Genomic DNA, 22,556 nt, shown 5'->3' with positions numbered 1-22,556 from the left:
CTTACCATGTCACCATGAACAACACAACTTAAAACCTTTAGCATAAAAAGGTCAGAGGTAAGAATGTTCTTTGTAGAAAGCCCATAAAAATATAGAATTAAGGGGAAAAGATTATTAAAAATAATGCTGAGGCATAGAATGTATAAGCATGGTACTCTGAACCCAAGAGGCATCTGAGAGCTGTCATCCAGACATCATTTTTTTTTTTTTTTTTTTCCAAATCAGAGGGATAGAAACATAATCAAGAAAATCTTGTCAATTCTCCCTGGCAGTTGAACTTTTTGAAACTGGCTTACAGATATTCGAGAAGCCCCATTCTTCGAGATTCCCAATTATAAGATCCACTTCCCCAGTCAATAAACTCTAATTGGATCTGGTGTGTCTCCAACATGGTAAAGCCATCAGCATTTTATTATGCAAAAAATATGGCCCTAACAGCTAATTAGTTGTTCTGTATTTAGTGCAACTGTTACAGCCTGAACATTTAATGCCGATTTAATCAAAGGGGATTTTTACTTCTGAAATGGATTTATAACAGAAGTGGTTAAAAATGGGTTCTGCTAGACTCAGAAAATTCAAGCATAAGACTTCATTTATATACTGATAGAACTGCCATTATCATTTTAGTCTCTTTAACTTTACCATGACAAAGGGTCACAATTATTAAATCACATCTAGAAAGAACGCGTTAGGACTTGCAGTCATCACTTTATTAGCTAATGAACAACAGCTGCCTAAAAATAGGGCTGCTGGTGAAATTAATCCTGCTCTTAGTCTTCCTTGATAAATGCTTTCACATTCACCGGCAAGGAGCAGCGATTTCTTGGGGGAATGAGAAAGCTGGGCTGTTTTATTAATTGAACGCCCCACCATGGAATATGCGCTGCCGCTGAGGTTTTGCTGAAAGCCGACGTCAGCTCCTTAATCTGATCTATGGTAACGCACCTCTCCTACCTCTATTCATTAGACTTTCAAAGTCCAGTGTCTCAATGTCCTGTGCCCACGGAAAGAGATCTTACCTGCGCCGGGAGCAAGCAACCAGCTGTACAGGTAGCCTGCGGCCAGGGAATAGTAAAGCACTAGTCCCCTCTGGCCATTAACCATCTCTAAGATCTGATCGATAGTGACCGGGGAGTAGGGGTCGGAATCCTGCTGTCCTGTTTGTCGTTCGACCAGAAGATCGGCAAATGCCCTTGTCCGTCCTCTTTCTGCCACAGCCAGGGCTTCATCGTGATGGCCTAGGAGACAAAGGGATAAGCTGAGAAGTCCATAGGGAGTGTGCTTACTCAGATTCTGGGCAGAAACCTCACTGTCTCTGCACTCCAATGTGTGGCAGACTCAGTCACGCTGTTTAAAATTTGACCGCCTGCCTCAGATGATGGGTGCAGTGCGTATTCTTATAAACCCCACGTTTTCAGGTTCCATACCACCCTAAGCATCGGGGCTTCCCCTGTCTTGCAGCCACCCACAAAAGAGCTGACTGTGTTCAGAGCATTCGTCCTCAGCCCCGCCTGTTCTCTATTCCACATCTTGAGTCGCACCCTGGCCTCCTGGCTTCTGAGCCCTTTCACTTGGCTTCTTGGACCTGATGTTTTGCTCTTTGGTTTACCCCTGACCATCTTTCTATATCTCCTCGATACAGCCCCTCTATGCCTCATACCGTCAAGCCCCATTTCCACATTTCCCCCTAATTTACCTCTGTGCTTTTATACATGCTGGCCCCTCTGCTGGGGGTGCCCTTCCCCATTTCATTCAAAAAGAGGGATCCTAATAGTTGTCCTGCCTGTTTCAAAGGGCTATGGTCAAGATTAACTGAGGTACCGTATGTGAAGACGGTGGTAGGCTTTATCCAAAACACCACACACATAACAGGTGATATTATGGTTAGAGCTGATACCTCATTCCATTCTGGGCTCCCACACACTCACTCCTCTTCTCTCTTCTAGTCTCCATGGGTATAAGGTTTAAAGCTCTGAGGTCTTTAGTTTTTTGAAATTGCTTCTCTTTCAAGTTGTTTCTCAGTCTTTAATCCAATTTCTAATCCCACTTCCTCTAAAAGACTAGTCTGTAATCTAGTTTAAAAGCTACTGCACAAATATGAAAGAACAAAAAGTATAAAGCAACATGCTTTCCAGTGAGGCTTGTTTAGAAGTGCTGAAGGAACACAATGCAGGTATTTGCTTACGTCTTAAATATAAATATGGAAAAGTTGCTAGAACGAGGCTCCAAAGGGAGAGCGGGCAGAGGCAGGAGACCAGAGGCTACAGCTCTGGCATAGCACTTAAAGAGTGCCTTGCCTCCTGCAGCTCAAGCATCAGTAGAAAGTGGGATTTATACGTGTGTATGCAAATGTCTTCTTTCACTCTATTAAGTTATTAACTGGAACAGCAGGGACGATTTCTGTGCACATTGGAAAATTGGCCCCAAAGCGCTAGACAGACTTAACACTGTGATTATAATAGATAATAAATTGTAATCCCAGGCAATGAGGACATTTAATAATACATTTTGCAAGTGGAAGTTTGAGTATTCATACACACCAAGCAAAGGACAGGTGACTGACAAGCCCTCAACATCCAACTTCAAAGACATTGTTTATTCCAATGAGTACCTCCTAAACCCAAGTTCTGGGTTTGGGAAAATGGCCTGCAGAGATGGATAGGCCTGAGGAGAGGTGCAGGACAGGGGAGTTAGAATAGGATGGCTGCCAACAGTTAAGGCCCAGGTGAGGGAAGATGCATGTTGCGCCGTGCAATGCAGCACCACAGGCCTGGGAGAATCATCACTGATTACACCACAGCCTAGCAGGCAGATGGTAAAAACATTTACCAGCAGAATTAAAGATATGCGGAATCTGGGGGAGAAGACCTGGTTTAAGCGTCCCTGTCTCCGGGATACCTTCCCTGGCTCCTGTGTCTGCCTGCCAAGCTGCTTTGTTTCCACAGCACCTGAGTTTCTTCTACCTGGTGCCAATCATGTCATACTGCCTTCGCTAACAGGCTAAGAGCTTCGTGAATGCAGGAACCAGGGCTTCTTGACTTTAATCCCTAGGGCAGGCATTCAGTACATACAAATATGTGTTGAATAAACGAATGAACGTTCAATGGCTGGATTGTGGTTGTGGCTTCACAATCTGTTGTAACAACAAATCACGTTTCATCACAGCAATCACTAAACAAATTAGAGGCTTGGGCACAAGGGGGGAGCCCCAGCTGCTCTCACCTAGGCTGACGAGCACCCGCTGCAAGGCCTGGTAGGACGACGTCTGCAGGTCGAAGAGGGACAGTTTGTAGTCTGTGCTCAGCTGTGCCTCGTGTCGGATCGTTTCAAACAAGGCTGAGGCCCTATAAAGCTGCAAGTAGGGGACAAAGAATGTACGTTATCCATTCCTCAGAAACCACTGTCCACCAACTAAAGACAGCTTGTGCTCACATCTTGGTACACGACCTAAAAATTGTGTTAAAAGGTGTGAAAGGATGACTCTTTACGTCCAGGTAGGTCTTTGTGGGCCTGAAAAGGCACCAGATCATAGCCAGTAAATTCTAGTTCACGTAGTCAGTTGTTGACATATAAGGGATCTAAAAGACAAGAGTTATAGACTCATAGTCTGAAAGTTAAAAAAAAAAAACAGCTATTAATCCAACCAAGCGCTGATTTTGATTAAAACAAAAAGCCACTCCTCTTGTCATCAAGCAACCGTAACTCACCACCCCCATGCCTCACGATGCTAAAGGACTGGAGCGAGAACAGGTGTGGTGGAGGTAGGCTAGAAACAGATGGGGCTGAGGGGAAAGGAGATGAAGGCAGCCACACTCGCAGGAGGAAGACAGCTTTCTGCAGGTGGGTCAGCTGAACCAAACACTGCCCTCCATAGCTAGTGCCCCAGGGTCAGGTCTTTGCTAGACAAGCTCCATAGGAGCCACGCCCACTCACAGGGACATCCACAGGACTAGACTCTCGACATCCTAAGGAGACACTGTACTGCTACTCTGATAGGCTTCTCAGCGAGACCACAAGACTTTTCTCCGCTGTTTACATGCTGGAAATAGTACTGAATCTTAAGTTCACGCAAACTTAAACAGAATTCCAAGACTAAGACTAGGAGAGAGGAATGTATTCCTAACTCTGCCACTAATTTGCTGTGTGAGTCTTGGCAAGATTCAGAGCTCAGTTTCTTGTTCTCCTCTATAAAGGGGGTGGTTATCATTCTACCTTAGAGGGTCATTTGAGGAATAAATTCAGTGAGTGAAAGCACTTAGAAAATTATCACTATATCAATATAATTTTTTTTTTTGAGGAAGATTAGCCCTGAGCTAACTGCTGCCAATCCTCCTCTTTTTGCTGGGGAAGACTGGCCCTGAGCTAACATCTGTGCCCATCTTCCTCTACTTTATATGTGGGATGCCTGCCACAGCATGGAGTGCCAAGCGGTGCCATGTCTGCACCCTGGATCCGAACCAGCGAACCCCGGGCCGCCAAAGTGGAGTGTGCGCACTTAACCGCTGCACCACCGGGCCGGCCCCTAAATTTTAATTTTTAAAACCAGGAAATTATAGAATCATTTAAACTGCCTTTAATAGTTTTAAAAGTACAGTAAAAAAAAAAAAAAAAGGTGCAGTAAATACCATAAAATTCCAGGATGCCATGGCACAAATTCAGTCACATCACTCCCTCAGTTCCTGTGGGCACCTCCACAGGAGCCTTGATTCACTTCTCCTCCGCCCCCTCTGCCTAGCACAGGGCCCTCTGCAGTAGTTACTCACACGCTGCCTACGTGGGTGACTTTAGATGACGCCGTCTCACAGCTCCTACCGAGGAACCCATAACTCTGGAGATCTTTCTACTTTCAGAGGCAGCATGGGAGCGGGCTTCTCTTGAACTATTTGTATATATGCAGAAACGTGAACTGTGTGTGTGTGTGAGAGCGAGAGAGAGCGCTATCTACTGATATAACTAGAAACCTACAAAGACGTTAAATCCACTAATCATGAATTCTTGGATTACGTCCTTCTGTCATAAAATGTATGCAGTTTCATATTAAGGTTTAATGAGGAAGAGCAGCACATTAATAGTAAAGAACTCCAAAGAAGTTATTGAGAAATCTACCACACAAGCGAGCAAGAATTCTCCTATGGTTCAACACTTCCGGGCTGGTACAGGCTGGAAATCCTGTACATTAGCCCAAGAGTAGAGGTCAGCACCTCTGGCAAATGTCATCACCACTAGGACAGCAATCCCAAGGTCTCCATGCTTCTAGAAACAAAATCCACTCAGGACAGGGTTTCTCCTGCTCACCTGACGTTGGGCCTCCTCCAGGTTCCCACTAGCCCAAAGGGAGAGGCCAAGACCGTGGCGAATTTTGGCTTCATCTTCTCTTCGGCCCAGTTGCTCAGCTAACCTTAAACCTGAAATCAGGTAAAGAAATTTTAAGGACACATAAAAGACGGACAATTCCATCCTGCCAAGGAGTCCTGGAGGGTAACTGTGCCTCAGGTGTATATAAAGAACGTTAACTACGCAGCCAGATAAAATACAGGGCAAGAGTAGAAGCAGCCAGGGCAGAGTAAGCATTCTCTTCAAAGTCTGTGTTGGTAGCGACCTTTCCAGGACGCTTCAGGATGCCCCAGCAAGAGCTCAGGTGAAGGCTGTCAGCAGGAGACAGGTTTGCAGGACAGGCGGAAACACTGCAACGGAACCTAACCTGGCCACCCTGCCAGATGTGAAATCCCTGGCTTTGCAAATGAAAACCTCTGGCCTATAAATTTAACCCAATCCTTTGGCTGGCCAAAGCTTTTCCTGACAGTTCCATAGTCAAGCACTGAAGCCACGCTAATACTTTTCCTATCTCACGTGCAGTGCCTCCAATCAGTGTTGATGGGAGATGCATCTGACGTCTTCCCAAAAGCAGAATGCTCACACCGCCTGACCCTGCCTTCTGTTACTGATGCCACTGACACATTTCCCATGCAATCTGTTTTTCCTTTAAGGCTGAGACTTTGATGTGCCTCAGCGGGGTTGCAGAACAAGTGCTATGAGTCGAAAGCTTTCAATGAGACTGTCCTCATTCTAATGGCCTTCAGATAGGCACCTGCAGTTTGGGTCACTTACCCACAGCAAGCTTCTGGATTTCAGGACACCAGCAACCTCTAGGGCTTTGTGGGAGCCAAATGTGAGGGCAACCATTTACTGTACTGGCCGCTAAGCAGTTCTCAGCAACATTTTGTTCTTTGTCTTGCTCTCTGTACATACGAGTTAGCTAGTGCAGAAGACAGCATGAAGGCTCCCACACTACGGCTCCACAAAGGAAGGACTTCCTTTTTCTAATCTAATCCAAGGTGGATGGGAACCTGTCTCTGAGCATGCTGGGCCCATGCAATTTCAGACTTTTGGAAAGGAACTAAGTCAGTTGAGAGGCTAATAAAAGCAATACTCAGGTTCATGCTTGTAAAATAGTATGCATTTCAGAATGCACATAAGTCAGAAAACTTAGAAATAGCAGTGTAAGTTTAAATCATGTCACTGTACCCAAAAATAATACTTGCAAATTAGTCACATTTTAAAATACCTCATAGAATAGGAACACAAATGAAAGAAGATGGTTCTTGGGTGGAAACCAGGATGCTAGCTGTTTCAACCCTCCACAAGCTAACCACATCCATCCTTCAGTGTAGCTATCCCCGCTAGGTCTGAGTCTGTGAGTCAGGAGGAGCAGTCATCGAGGCAGCCCTCCCACCCCCAGGAGGCAGGTTCTGTGCCAGCAGGGGCTGTGCTTTGTTCCCTGCTGGATTCCCAGCATGGAGGACACTCCCTGGCCCCTAGTCAGAGGCTCAGCAATAGTTAAAAGCCCACTGACCAGACATGGTACTTGTCCTGCCCAGTTTCTATCGGCTTCTGCCTCTATAGGAATCTGATCCACCCATCCAGCTCTCCTAAAGCCCAGTTTGCCCAAAACTAGTTGCAAAACTCCAGGTCAGTCGCTAAATCCCTCCAGGATCCCTTTCTTCATTTGCAGAAAGAGAAAAAGCTGGATGAGACTAGTGGTTTTAACCAGGGGTGTGTATTCAAATCACCTGGAGAGCTTGTTAAAAGACTCAGACCAGGCCACCCCACCCCGTGATAGTGATGCAGACCCTCAGCCCCCTCTGAAAGGCAGGAGAGAGAGAGCACTGAGGTGGTTTCCAACTGGACTGTTCCCTCATTGCAAGAGGCTGCAGACCCGACTCAGAGCACTCAGAAAGCGCCTTCCAGGTGTCCTGCACCTGGAACAGCTCCCGAGACGAGGCATCTGCTTTGGTCCACGAGTCACACCAGGCTCTCTGGTGGAGCACATCCATGAAACAGACACCATGGAGATGCCACAATTAGAATTTAGATCTCTGCAAGACTTAAATTACAAAAAACAATGAAGAAATGGAGTTTTCCATAAATATAGAAGTATGTTACAACGTCTCAGGCGAAGCAGCTGCTTCATGGAAACAATATTTCAGGAGTACAAAAGAACACAGCTGAAAGGTTGTCATATGCTGGGCCTGAATTTAACAGTTTTCACAAATTTAACTGAAAATCGCCCCCCAGTTTGTTGGCATTTTACTACAGTCAAGCTTCAGGAAACCAAAAGCCAACTCTCATATTTAATTGAGGCAGAGTTCCCACTGAGTGGGAGCCAAATAAGGTCTGGGAAGTGGCTCCCAGCCTCTCAGTAACCTCTCAGCCTGCAGGCCAGAGCAATTCCTGGTCTGTGCAAAGGAGGACAGTGAACCGTCAGCCCCTGGCCCATTCTCTACTTTGCTTCCTGCTTCCCTCTCTCCTGGCTTCCCAGCTGGGGCTCAGAAGTAATAGCGATACGACTGCCCCAAGCCTGCTCTGTTCTTGCGAGCTTAGAAATGATTCTATACAGGGTCTTCAGTGGTTCCTGGGGTCAGAAAACCTGGGCTGAGCCCCACTCCACCACTGACTGACCACATGGTCAGGATCAAACTACTGTACTCTCTGAGCCTCAGGTCACTTGGCTGCTAATGGGAATAAAAAGATACACTTCTAAAGGCTACCTGAGAATTAAATCCAACTAAATAAACTATATATGCAAAAGCCCTCCCAGGACGAGAGGATGCAATGTGCCCATGTGAGGGGAAGTGCTTTCCCGAGTAGAAAGCTCCATTCCAGTGTAAGGAGGTGGAAGGTAAACACATTGTTATGGGACTTCTGCTTCACGAGGAAGGAAGCATCCAAGCACTGACTGCTCAGGTAAGTGCATGGAATCTGATGCAGGAGGAAGAGAGGAGGTGAAGAGGAGGAGGAGAGGAGGAGGAACAGGAGGAGCAGTCACTTTCTGGGCTTTCCTGGAACAAGACGACCGTGGCACCAGCCCAAGCACTGTGGGTCATAAGCACTGGGAAGGAAGCCTGGTCAACTGCTTGAATGACCCTTAGACTGATGCTGCTGGATTAGACCTCAGCTGCCATACCAAAATTGACTTCCACATAGTTTTGACACAGCTTAGAGATTTTCTGGAGGGACATCAGGGCTTGGAACAGATGGTCATTTTCCTCTGATTCAGGCCCTTAGATTTTATACGATTAGATCTTACTTGATTCATCTTGTGTGAGAACATGTTATCCACGCAGCAGAGGGCTCTGAAAAGCAAGGATGATATCAGCTCCTTAGGCAGCTGGCTAGCAGAGTAAGACAACCTGGGTAACGCATTCTGGACAATGGAACACCTTTGTACTATTAAGGAACACTCAGTGGGGACACCATGGTTTTGGAGTTGAACTGATGATGTGGCCTCTGAGATCCTCTCTCCAAGCAGAGGTGGGCACTCAAACTGTGCATACTTTCTTCAGAGTAGTCTCTGAACTCCATCTCACAGGAGACTGAGAGACCATGATCGACCTTTTCACTTACCTTCCTGTAAGTACATGACTGCCTGGGAATAGTTCTGCAAAGCATGATGGGTCCTTCCAAGGCTACTATATGACACCGTCTTGGCCACCAAGTCATTCATCTGTGCAGCGATGCTCAAGTGCTGTTCTTGATAGACCACAGCCCTCTCAAAGGTGCCCAGGGATTCATACGTCAGGCCCAGGTTCCCGTAGGCTCGGCCCTGGCATGTGGGGTTGTTAGTTTCCTCTGCTATCTGAAGATCGAGCTGGTGGTACTGCAGGGCTGTATCATATTCCCCCATCTGCTGGTAAACGCCCCCTAGGCCACAGGCTGCATCGCTTTCCAGAGCTCGGTCTTTCATCTCTCTAGCAATGTTCAGCTGGCGTTCAAGGCAGGAAATCGCTTGTTCGTAATTCCCTAATTGGCTGTGCAGACTTCCCAGCTCTCCATAGGCCTGGGCTTTATTAAAGGCCTCCCCAAGCTCATGGGCGACCACGAGCCTCTTTTCAAAGCACACAAGGGCTTGCTGCAAGCTCCCCATTGCCCTGTGGGTAGGTAGACAGAAAAGCAATGATATTATTTTGTGCAGGTGCAGACATGCTAAAGCCCCTGAGAAAATGAAAAGCATTTGTCACTGTCACTTACTATAGAAGCTCTTAACTCCTCTTCTGGCTAAAATCTATCATTTGCCCTTAGAGTGAGATGCAGGGGAATTTCATAATCTGGAAAGCAATTCAAAAGTCATCCCTAAGTGACCTTCCCAAGAGCTTGAGATTCAATGGGATATACACCCCAGAGGAAACATAAAATATATTAATAGGCACAATGATAGCAAGTGAACTGTTTGGTTCTTCGGGCCTCCCAATTTCCACTACCGCTTAGACTATGTTTTTGAAATCACTTTACAATGGCCATAAATCTTTCACCCTGAGCTTCTCAGAGCACTCTGTGGGTGATGATTTAGTTTGACCCTTGCCCTTCCTCCACTCCAGGAGCCCTAATCCCCTGCCTATCTGGAGAGGCCATATATTCTGCAGACACAGACACCTTCTCGGGTTCCCCACATTTAGAAGGGAAGCATCACCTTGGCCAGCAGTGTCTTCTTTTGCTGCTAAGAGATGGCATGATAAGAGTGGGAAGAGCATGGATTTTGGCAGAAGACCAAACCAGTTGTGGGGGGCACATGAATTCCTTTCCCTGAGCCTCAGTGTCTGGATGATAATAAATCCCAACCCCATAGCAGATGATAATAAATTTAAAGTAATACAGGATTGCTATACATATTAAGCAAGATATCTATGCAAGATGCCAAGCATGATGATAGTATGTTTCTTCACTCTGCTTTCCCTAAAAGCAACAAAATGAGGTTCAAGTAATTGGTGGGCATGGATGTTGTATTAATAAACACATTCATATAATGTGGGGAGCATTCAGAAAAGATCAGTTGAATTTGTTCATTCATCTTTCCCATTCCGATTTTTTATCCTGCTCATTATGAAGTAGTCAGAAAGGCATTACACTTGGAGTCAGAGAGCCCTGGGTTTGACTCTCAGCTGGGTAATCTCGGATATTAACGTAATCTCTCTGGGCCTTAGTGTCTTCCTCCATAACATAATGGTAATAATATCCCCTGCTAAATTCAAAGACTCATTAGAGGAACCAAATGAGATACGTGTGAAAATGCTCCACAGTTAATAAACTGCCATGCAGACATTAAGTTGCGTTACTGTCACAACTGCTCTTTGTGCAGGTTTATCAACCACATTTGTCCTCTGTCATTTTTACCTGTGTCCATTTCCCAGACCCCGGTAAGCCTTAGCTTGGTCTTGCATGCGATTCAGACTCTGGGCAACAGATAAATATTGTTCATAGTACTTGATAGCTTCCTCATAGTCACCCAGGGCCTCGTAGCAATCCCCCAGGTTGCCGTAGGCCCGGCCCCTGTCGAGCACAGACTCGTTTCCACTTAGCTGCTGCAGCATGGCCAACTGCTGCTCAAAATAGCCGATGGCTTCTTCCATCACATTCATGTTCATCTTTGTGATGCCCATGTTGCCATAGACCTGGGCTTCTAGACTTGGATCCTTCAGCTTCTGCCCTAGATCCAGCTGTTCTTCATAACACTTGAATGCCATTGTGTATTTCCCAAGGGCCATGTAGACAGCAGCCAGGTGCCCATGAGCTCTGCACTCCCCTGGCAAGTCACTCAGCTCCTGATATACCTCCAGTTCCTGCGTGTGATAACCCAAGGCCTTGTCGTATTTCTGGATCATTCGGTATGCAGTGCCCAGGGCTGCATACGCACTGGCCTCCAGTCTTCTATCCTTTACATGGTGAGCTAAGCCCAGCTGCTGCTCATAGAATTTTATTGCACCATTTATATCTTTTTTACAGATGAATATATCTCCCAGGTTCCCTAGGGCTCGAAATTTAGCCTGGGAATTATTCAGAGACTGGGCTAGGGACAGTAGGTACTTTTGACACTCTTCAGCTTTGTTGAAATTCAGCAGAGCCTTGAATGCTAGGCCCAGGTTGCAGTAAGCTTTTGCTTGGCTCAATTTGTCGTGAAGGTCTTTTGCCAGTGCTAGATCCTGCTCATAGTATCTCACCGCCTCCTGGTAATGGCCAAGGCAGTAATGGGCATAGCCGAGATTGTGGCAGACCTTCCCTTCTCCTTCCATGTCCTGAAGGTCAGGAGCAAGCCGGAGGTACTGCTCATAATAGGGGGCAGCCTGGACATACTCTCCCCGAGAGCAGTGGAAGTTGCCCAGGTTGCTGAGGGCCCGGGCCTCACTCTGGATGTCACGCAGCTCCCGGGCAATGTTCAGGTGGTTCTGATAGTGCTGCAGGGCTCGGTCGTGGGCACCTAGGGCCTGGTAGGCCACAGCAAGGTTCCCATGTGTGGATGCCTGTGAGGCGCGGTCATTCACTTCCATGGAGATCTGTAGCTCCTGCCGGTGGTACTTGACCGCCTGGTCGTACATGCCCAGAGCATTGTAGGCATTGCCCATATTCCCATAGGCACGGCCCTGGGCAGCGTAATCACTCAGCTCCTGGGCGATGCACAGGTGGGTCTTATGCAGCTTCAGTGCAGTATCATAATCGCCTTTCATCTGGTGTATGATTCCTGAGAAAGAGAATAAAAACAGAAAAACGTTGGAATAACCGATTAGCAATTTGGAAACAAATGTAATTTGCAACTCAATTTATACTCAAATACAATCCAGATGAATTAAAGAATTTAAAATAACAGAAGGTAGAATTAAATATTTATCAGCTCTCCAGAGGGGGTATAGCTTTCTAAGCTTTGAAGCAATGGCAAATTGACAGATTTGATTACAAAAATAAATTTCATACTACAAATATGTATCTAAAATTAAAAGGCAAACACAATACTGGGAAATACATGAAACATATATGAAAAAATTCAATAGCTATTGTGTGTAAAGATTTCATTTGGTTTGATTTAAAAAAATCAAGACCCCAATTTACTGAAATAGACAAAGAACAGTAGGTGTGAGCAGACAACTCATGTGCAAGGAAATACAAAGAGTAACCACAGGGGAAATGCTAATTTCTTTTAATAATCAAAGAAATGCAAAATAAAACAACCCTGAAGTATCATTTTACTTCTACTAAATTAGCAAACAAAAAATTTAAACAATACCCTACATTGACAAGGTTGCCCTGAAACTGGTAAAGACATTAACCGCTGGACAGAAACTGCAATAGCCTTTGAAGCAGCAGCAGGGCAAGAACCATAAACATGGTCTTGCTCAGACCCTGCAATCCTACTCAGGTAATGTATTCTAAGGAAATCATTCGACAGATGCAAAAGCTATAGCGTAACAGTCTTCACCGCAGCATGACAGATGAGTGGAAAATCAGAAACATCGTAAATGACAAACACTGGGGGACTGTATAAGCACATGTTGGTATATCAACTCAAGAGAGGATTATGCAGTCATTAAAAAGATAATTATGAAGCCTATGCAGAAGAATGGGGGAAAAACGTTCTTACAATAATGTTAAGTGAAAAATGCAGAAAACAATGCTGCATGTTCCTTGTGACAACAACTAGGAAAATAAATGTGTGCACGTGGACAAGACCTTGAGGGGATTATTAAAATAAAAACAGTTGCCTTGTTAGGTGATGGGATTTGAATAATTTTTGTACCAGAATTTCTTGTAATTCTACTATACATCTTTTACTGTCAACTATAATAGTCCTTCACACAATGCTCATAAACTATGCTCTAGCTGCTAAGCTATTGTTTTTACAAGCAGCTCAAAGTGAGATATATCATAAATATAAAGTAGCTCCAAATGAGGCATATCATAAAAGTAACTTGGGAGGTGCCTTTGAGGAAAGCCTGGTTCATCCCAGTTCGGGCTGGGGTGGGGGGCTCTGGAAAAGGTACAGGGAATCTAGTATCCAACCAGGTTTCTCCTTGCTCTTGGTTTCGAACATGCTTTTCCATGCATCAATGCATGAGTGACCAAAACCTGCAGAAGTACAAAAACTCAAAAACACCAAGATGGGTTCTTAAAATGTCTGAACTGAAAACGGTCACTGAGAAAGAAAACTGTCAACATCCTGTCTCTGTAATTTATTTATCTCTATGAGACCTGTCATTCATTCATTCATCCATTCACTTACACACTGACCCAGCAAACATTAACTGAGTATTTATTGTGTACTAAGCCTTGTGGTGGGCAGCAGGGGTAGAGAGAACAATGAAGACACGAATCTGCCCTCAGAAAGCACACAGGGTCATAAGGAAGAAGTCATGAAACAAATAATGTCAGTACACATAACAGCTGCTGAAGTGAGGCGGGGAGAGAGGAGCATGTCAGGGCCACTCTTCTGGTCCCGACTTCCTCCTCTGCCTGAGGCGGAGGTCTGCCCTGCCACAGGAGTGGCACCTATCTCTGGGCCCAGCCATCTCTTTGACATTAACTGGACTTAGGGTACTGGATAAATCATTTAGCCTCTCTGAACTTTTTTTAGTTCATCTATAAAATGAGGAAAATAATATTCTTGATACCATTAGAGGGTAGTAGTGAAGATCAAATGAAATGATGTATGTGCAAGTGCATTGTACATTGTAAAGTGAAATTCAAATATTAGTTACTGAAATTACTATATGCTTCCAGGAAAGGGAATTCTTGAGGTGGTAGAGATTAAATAAACTATGGTAATTCTTTTCTGTATTTTCTTGTATGAGTAAACTACTTCATAATTTTTTTAAAAAACTAAGTAAATCATGGTAGTCTATACAATGGAATAACATGGTGCCATTACAAATGGTGAAGTAGAAGTTTATATATCAATATGGGAAAAATTACAATACATTAATAGGATATACGGTCACAAAGAAGTACATTTTAATAAAAACATTAATAGGGTGTGTGCATAGACATATATATTTATATCTATACATACACATAGAGAATAAAATTTATTTAAATGTTAACAGTAATCTTTGGGTGGTAAAATTATGGTTTTTTCCTTTTGCTTATCTGTATTTTAGGCATTTTTTTCTATAGCGAATATATAACACTTTGTTTAAAAATTACTGAAAGTATTTTTGAAACTCTGATCCAATAAGAGGAGTAATATTCCCAGGGATTGGGTCTGGTCACTTCCCTGGGTTGGAGATGTCACCAGCATCCTAGCTGGAAGGACCAGAGTTTTTCAGAACCTGTCTCAAGGTTAGAAACTCTAAGCTCCCCAAGAGGCAATACCTTAGCATCACCTGGAACACTTTCAGTGGTGAAAAATTATTAGTGACACACATTGCAGTTCTAAAGGCCTGAATTTGGCCTATATCGCTAAACTGCTTTTATCTAAAGAGTAAAACTTTTAGATTTAAATTTTCCAGGTATCCTTAGAGGGAATGAATCATTTACTCCCTCTCTCCTCAGCTTCTGCATTTCTAAAATGAGGGTCAAAATATCTGCCCAGCCATGAGTCCACAGTCACGAAGAGTCAGAGCTAGCAAGGGCAGCAGGAGTGTCTCCCTCTGAGCACTTTCTTCTGCAGCGATGCCTCTGTGTTCATTTTTCCCCACAGCTTTGGGATTTCTTTGCAGTGATTTTTAAGCCAATATGATCATTATTTTGTTGCTAAGATGATGTTAAGGGGAAGCAAGCAGTGAGAGACCTTCCGAGAAAGCACTCAAGGGAGCTCAGGTTTTTTGCATGCTCCCTACCACCAAGACACAGGTCTCCTGGCCAGCCTCCCACCCTGTCCACTTATACCCCATCCTACAGGAAGCTGGCTAAGCATCTGGAAGGCACACTATAATGGAAAAGGCACAGAACTTTAAATCAGAAGTCCTGTTTTACAAGACTGGCTTCTACCTCATTCAGCTTAGTATCTTTGAGACCACTTTATGTCTCTCAGCCTCTTTTTTTTTAATTGAAAACTTTTTGGTGTTTTCCATTTTCTTATTAATAAGGTCAGGCTATAATCATCTCAAAGAAATAGTGTGAAAAACATAATAGCATATATCAACAAGCTTTGTAAACTATATAGCATGCTATCTAAACACGGTATGAGCAGTACTTAGAAAGGAAAAGGAATTCTCTGTCTCTTATTCTCATGGCCTTAAGAGTCTGGCCTAGTTAATAGGGAGCAGTTGGGATGATAATGGCTCCCCAGGGTTCAATGATCTGTGAAAGAAACTGCCTGCTGGTTATGGCAAAATGATCTGACCCCCAGCCAGCTTGCCCGAACATTCCCCTTTTCTCCTGTTCTTCCCCTCCGTCTGACACTTCCAAGGGTCTATAAAGAATCCTAGGAAGATTCTCAAAACAAAGACTTGGGATACAGGCAAGGGTAAGAGGAGGTGGGCCTGGCGGAGATGGGAATTTTTTCATCTGCCCCGTGTCTCTACTGTCCCAGTCGCTGCCAGCCTGGAGAATTCTGAACGGAACATGACACACTCTTGGCAGCCTTTCTCTTTGTTGAGGCAACACAAAGGCGGCCCTGAGAGCTGCCAGCAGAGTGACTGCACGTGCTGAGGAGACAATCTGCAGATCCTCCTTCCCCTTCGAGACCACAGCTTGATTTTCCAGGGCCGTCACTCAGATGAAGACTTACAGAGGGCCTGTCAGCAGGGGTGCACGAGGTGACAACGTACTGCCGAGAGGGGAATTAAATGAAGATTAGTGGGGCAGAAGATCCTCACAAAGCTGAGTTCTCACAAGGGCGTGCAGAGAAAGAACACACGGTTATAAATTTATACATCACCACAGTTGGCCTCCACCTATGCATCAGGAATGGTTACTGCCATGGAAATACTACTACCTACTTCAAAGAGCTGTTGTGAGAGCCAAGGAGATCATGCTGGTGAGAAGCTAGGACAAGTGCCTGGGACAGAGTAAATGCTCAATACATTTGCTTTTATTATTAACCATTACCAGCAAAGACCAAGGGAGGTGTGAACAGGACAAGCCAAGCAGAAGAATTTCTACTGAAACTAGAACATTTAGCATTTTGGCAATGAATTCTGGCTGCCTTCTACTGGTGAATTCTCTGAAAGCAGGGTTTCAGTGCAACTCCATAAACAATGGAAGCACTCTTCTCATTTATTGAAAATATTATTGTTCTGATTATTAATAGTGCACAATCCAAATGAGGCTTTAAGAGCTCAGCTATCCTTTCCTGCTGCTGTCCAACAGGGTGAGTTCTGCTCCATCCTAGCCAAATCACCAGCTATTCGCAGAAGAAATATAAGATTTGGGGACTGGAAGAGGCTCACTTTATAAATGACATGACCCAGGCCCAGTGAGAGGAAGTGAGTTAGTGGCAGAGCTGAAGGAGAGAGTTTTGACCCACATTTGTCCTCAGCTGTACTAGCCCATCTGCTTTCAAGATATGCAGGAGACATGAAGGGACTGTTATTAGTCTTACTAGGTGTGACATGGAACAGTAGCCATGCTTTAAAAAGTTCTCATCTGTTAGAAATACATATGGAAGTATTTACAGACGAAATGACATGATGTCTATGGCTTGCTTTAAAAATACTCCAGCAGGGGGGAGAACGGTAAGCATGTAGCGTGTTTATGAAAATAGATGAAACAAGATTACCAAATTGTTGATAATTGAGTTATGTATACATGGAAGTTCATTATACTATTCTCTGTGTATGTGCATGTGTGTGTGTGTGAGAGTGTATGAAAATTCCCACAATAGAAAGTTAATCAAACAGTAAAGATATGCAGAGAGATCTGTACTGCACATTCTTCTGTAGCCCCTTTTGGATCAGGAAACTCTTCCTCATAGCTAAGTCCTGATGTGGATGTTTAAGTTCATTTTTCCGTCTTTGGGACCTCAGTAGAAAAAGAAATCAGCTGGTCAGCCTATACCAGCCTCCATATCCTTCTCCAGGCTGAAAGGAGGACATGTACAGATTGAAAAAAACACAGTGCTTTGTCCTATTGCTTTAATTTATTTATAGTCATGATACGTAGTTTTACCTTCAATTTCAAATGATCTTAAAGGATAAGATGATACCCTGTCTATCAAACAGGCACGGTGGGAGGGGATGGTAAAAACCGCTGAGAAAACCTGCTCCACAGAAACAGCACTGCATATTCTCAATCCTCCTTCTCACCAGGAGAAGTGGCACGTTTCTCCAGGGGACCCATTATTCCAACTATAGACATCTTTAGGTTCCCTGGATCCTCTCCTTCTCAAATTTCCACAGGGTTCTTCTACACTGTACCTAAAATATCTCAACGCTTGGGGTGGGGAGGACGGGACAGAGCTGGTTAGTAAACAGATGGCTGGAATCAAAGGCAAGACAGCAAACTGCTCTATGTTAGAAATGCAACCAACTGGATGTTTTATCTAACTCATTTTCAGGTTACTTTTTATGTACCTGGAAACAAGTCTCCATTATTTTTGCCAGTGGAGGACAGCAAAGGAACAGATATTTTAAAATGGCAGATAATTCCAAAATTACTTGTCATATGATTTCAGCTACGAGCACCTTCCTGGGGGGTAAACTTTTCCTGAGAACATGGGCTGGTTCTCTACTTAATGATGTCATTCACACCTCAAAACAATCCTGTGAGGTCAACATTGTGGTCTCAGAGACCCAGGAGCTTCAAGGACTTACTCAGGCCCACACAGCTTTAAGCGGCAGGACTGATAGTGGAACCTAGGTTCTTCCGACTCAGGAGTCCATGCTCTTTCACCTGCTCCCCTTCTGAAACGAAGCTGGAATGTCTTCTAGTGAAAGGTGGACATGATTTTGCACCCATTTCCTCCTTATTAACATTAGTATACTGTTGTGGCAAACCAACCTTATGGAAGCTATATAAAAACAGATTGACAGCCTGGCTAAATTTGTATACAGAGCACAGAAGTACACATTAGAGACTAGAAAATCCTAAGAGACTCAGGAATGTAGTAGGAGGAGGCAGAAGTAGTCATCTGTGTGGGTGTCACCTCCGGAGAATTCTTGGGCCATCACGTGTGTCTCTTCTGCCATCATTTATCTTAATTACATCTGTCTACTTTTTCTACCGAACCCGCCAGGCTCTTCCTGTTACTCCAAGGGATAAGTGAAGTTAAGAGCCTGTTATCTTCTTTGCTTCAACAGCAATTTAGGATGTCTTCAGTGACATTGAGAGTTCAGTGGCACTTCTGTCCCAGATCCCAATTGCCCTTCCCTTCTGTTTCAGTTCTAAGGAGCCCGCTATAATAAGGTCAAGGAAATCCCTGCACATGCCACCTCTCCCTCCCACAAACACACTCCAATGGAAACTATCTGTCATTTCCCCCCCAGCTTTATTGAGGTATAATTGACAAATACCATTGTACAGAGCATACAATGTGACGAATTGATACACATATACATTGTGAAATGTTTACCACAAGCAAGTTAATTAACACGCCCATTACCTTTTTGTGGTGAGAATGCTTAATATCTTCCCTCTTAGCAAATTTCAAGTATACACTAAATATTACTAACTACAGCTACCATGCTGTACATTAGATCCCCAGAACTTATTCATCTTATAACCAAACTTGGAGGAAATAAAATGTACTTAAAAGAAAAACAGAGAAGTCCTAATTGCTAATCCCTGGCCCTCAAACTCCCGTTAGCCTGAACAGAGGCAGAGTCAGTTCCTCTGCAGCCCCCTCCTGCCACCATCCCAAAGGCTTGGGCTAAATAACAGTGACAAGAAGCCCGTCTGCAGCCCAGTGGAGCCCACAGATATTTTCACTGCCTTCATATATGGCCCCACTTCCTACTTCCCTTGGATAGTTAAAAAACCAAGACTGCAGGTGAATAGCTCTGAAATTCCCTGGGCCTGTACAGCTGTAAAACCTGAGGCAGTGGGGAAGATTAATTGGGCCACGAAGTAGGGGAAGCTATAATTAAACCAATTAAAAAGGAGGTGGCTGGAGAGGGGCGCTCCAGAGATGGATGAGGAGGTAGGAAGTGCTGGGCACAGTCATCCCTAACGGCTGTGGCCAGACCACTGCGAGAGAACTTGGTTGGAAGCCCAGAGCAGAGTGAAAAATATGCTGGGCTTGCCGGGCCAAGCCCCGCCATTAGTCACTGTTTGGAAGAGGCAAAGTGTGCCTGGTTTTCATTCTGGATCACAATAAGAGGTGAGAGGCACCCTCACAAGTTCATAATGCAGAGAATGTTACAGGGAGTTAGTTTCAATATGAAACAAACATTTCTTTTGCTTCGAGGCCTGGGGTAGAATCACTGAAATGCTGAGATAGCTGCTTCTGCCCCTCCCTTGAGCTGAGCCTCTAAAAACTGGACCAGTCCCACCTCCCTGGAGCACCTTGTGAGGGTCCCTCTGGCCTGCAGAGTAAAGTATAGACCAATTAAAACGGCATTTACAAGCTTCCAAAATCCAGGTCCAACCCAGCTGTTCCTGTCCCATGTAGGCTCTTTATGCTATGCCAGCAGCCAAGCAGCTCCACTCGCCTTTCCACTCCATCCCACCCTGCCTCGTATGCCTGACTTTCTCATCCCATTTGCTTGGCTTGCACTGCCTTTCTCCCTGATCTGTGGCAGACTTTACTAATGTTCCCTACTCTCTGGTTCTCTTCCACACTAGACGTGTATTTTCCCCACCCAGGAGAAGTTAGGTGTGGCCAAGTGACTTTCTTTGCACAATGAAATGTGTGTAAAGTCATGCGTTACTTCCAGACAAATGTTTAAGAGCTGGAGTACAATATTCCATGCTCTCTCTTCCCGTGCCTCATTGACTGTGGTAGCTGTGTGTGCCGGATGGTGCCGCTATAGCAAGATGGAGCCATGGCAGGCCTGGATTAGTGAGCTGCCTGTGAAGGTTACACAAACCTGTAGTAGGCTGTGTATAAATATAATACTTTGTTGTTTGCGGCCACCAAGATTTGTGAGCTGCTGTTACTGTACCAGACCCTAGTACCTCCTGATGAACGTACCATCTAATATCAACCTTCCAAACCCTCACCATAACCTACAGTTTCAAACTGTGCTGACAAAGCCTGTGTGAGAAGAGAGACACCTATTAATAGGAGTTTCCTGAGGGAAACTACATCAGCTACACCTCTGGATGTTTTAAATTCTAGCTCTGGATCAGGAGAGACCACTAAAATCTATAAACAAACCAAATTACCTTGGACCCGCACAGAGTAGGCTTCAGTGAATTAAAGGTTAATCTTAATGCCCCAGGATTAGTTATTTGTTTTTGATTCAATTTTGCTACTAGAAAAAGCACACTGAAATCTATTATAATCTTTGCTGTCAAAACTGTATTGATACCATAAATTTTGTTACCAGAATCCCTTATATAAAATCTCTCTTAAGAAATTTCTTTTAGAATTCAGCTTTCTTTCCCCTGAGGAATTCTATGCTCTCATCCTTTGGGTAATGAGAATTATGTGTTTTTCTTTTTGCTTTGGCCGCCAGGAAGCTCTGACTCAAATATGAAACTCTACTACAACAACTATGTTAACCTTTATGGGTTGCATGTCTGGGCTCTTTTCCCTGATCTTGGTTTCTACTTTTATTTGTATTTCCCTGATCTTGATTTTCTATTTCTATAGTATCATCATTTGAGATTGTAAGCTAAGTAAAATCCTTTATGGAATGAAACAAGTTATAAACAAGCAAGCAATCGAAAGTTATACCTGTTGCATGCTCAGCTGACTTTGCCCCAGTAATCTGCCTATGCCCTTAGCCTATCACTACTAGACTTTGCTGCAATTTGTGCCATGGGCCCTATTTTACCAGCTTTAACCATCCAGAAGTGCTAGTTACTTGGAGATAGTACTTTATGGTGGACAGGCAATGTGGCCAGCACTGGAAGTTCTCTATGCCTGGCTCTACCACTTCACTCTTACGTTCTTACAAAAGTTACTGCTTCTCCTGGCCTCAAGTTTTCATCTCTCTCGGATGGCTATTCCAAAGATCAAACAAAGTGAATGCCAAGGTGTGAGTCTCCATTTTCTAGGGTATTGGTACTATTCCAGACAGCTTCAATAACTATAGTCCTAAGTATTACAAATAACAAAATCAAAATCGCCACTCCCTCTAGCATTATTGTATAGAGTGCAATTCACTCTAAGTCTTAGATGCCATCATATTTCCAAAGTGAGTACACGAAAGGGAACTTGATACCAGATCATCTCATGTAAGGAGAGTGCAAAATTATGGGCTCTGAGAACATTATAACCAAGCTCTGCATGTGATGTGATAATGGGGCCCATTTCCTTAAGGGTCTCAGTGCGTGCATATGGCAGAGGCCCCCTGAGGGTATTTGGAAATGTGGTGGGGCATTTTTGGTTGTCAAAATATCTGGGGGCCCAAACTGGCAGGCTGTAGGTGGGCTCAGGGTATCAAACAGCCTGCAACATGTGGGAAAGTCTTGCACAGTGAAGAAGCCACCCCTAAAGGCCAATGGACTGTACCGAGACACACCAGATGCTCTAAGGCGATTTTACACCCTGGTACTAATTAATAATCTGAAAAAAAAATTCCGTTTCTGTATGGTCATCCAGTTTACGTTGTTAAAATAAATCTTCAAAGCTAATTAATTGGGAAGTCTTTGGGCTGGTATCCCATAATTTAAGCAAAAGACTGAGAAACTGGAAAACAATTTTAAAATTTGCCTCACTAACTGATTGCCTTCACCAGTTTTTTACCTGTGAAATGTAATTCATTCATTAAGAAGATAAATTTAAAAATACCTACATATGAGCTTCCTCCCAATTTCACTATGATAATAAGGGAGAGGGGAACACTTCCTAAATAATAAAAATAGTAGCAGCAGTAATAATAATGACAACAATATACGAAATTCTCCTTTGTGATCTCATTCAACACCGTGACACTAAGAACCTACTATGTGACTCCCAAATATGCAATGCCAGCTTGGAGATCTCTCCTAGACATAAGTCTCATAAATCGAACTACCTAATGGATATGCCTCAGATAACCTAAAGCTCAAGGTTCCCAAAAATGTTTGCTGAATTGCTGAGCGGAATTAAATCTAACATTTTATGGCACTTGTCAGTTGTCAAAGTCCTCGGGCCTCCACTATCTTGTTTCACTCTAGGACAAAGGCAGGGTGGCTGGGTCTGCATTTGAAGACACTCACAAAAGCCACATGGTCACTAGGTTACAGAGCTAGGACCTGAACTCAGG

The 22,556-nt window shown here is 44.1% G+C and overlaps 1 protein-coding gene across 4 annotated transcripts in view; it reads right to left on the bottom strand.

Annotated features, from left to right (window-relative positions):
- Nucleotides 1–22,556, bottom strand: part of TTC28 (tetratricopeptide repeat domain 28) — a 597,272-nt gene that overhangs the window by 96,706 nt on the left and 478,010 nt on the right. For all 4 annotated transcript variants that reach the window (XM_070628671.1, XM_070628672.1, XM_070628673.1 and 1 more), the window contains 5 exons: nucleotides 10,669–12,010; nucleotides 8,905–9,428; nucleotides 5,296–5,405; nucleotides 3,223–3,352; nucleotides 1,020–1,238 (listed from right to left, as the gene is read on the bottom strand). In XM_070628671.1, coding sequence (XP_070484772.1) covers nucleotides 1,020–1,238; nucleotides 3,223–3,352; nucleotides 5,296–5,405; nucleotides 8,905–9,428; nucleotides 10,669–12,010 — 2,325 coding nt within the window. The remainder of the gene's footprint in view (nucleotides 1–1,019; nucleotides 1,239–3,222; nucleotides 3,353–5,295; nucleotides 5,406–8,904; nucleotides 9,429–10,668; nucleotides 12,011–22,556) is intronic.

This window comes from Equus przewalskii, chromosome 7, assembly GCF_037783145.1.
Source record: "Equus przewalskii isolate Varuska chromosome 7, EquPr2, whole genome shotgun sequence".
NCBI lineage: Eukaryota > Metazoa > Chordata > Mammalia > Perissodactyla > Equidae > Equus > Equus przewalskii.
Note: the sequence above shows the minus strand (reverse complement) of the source record. Positions and strands in the feature narration are given on the sequence as shown.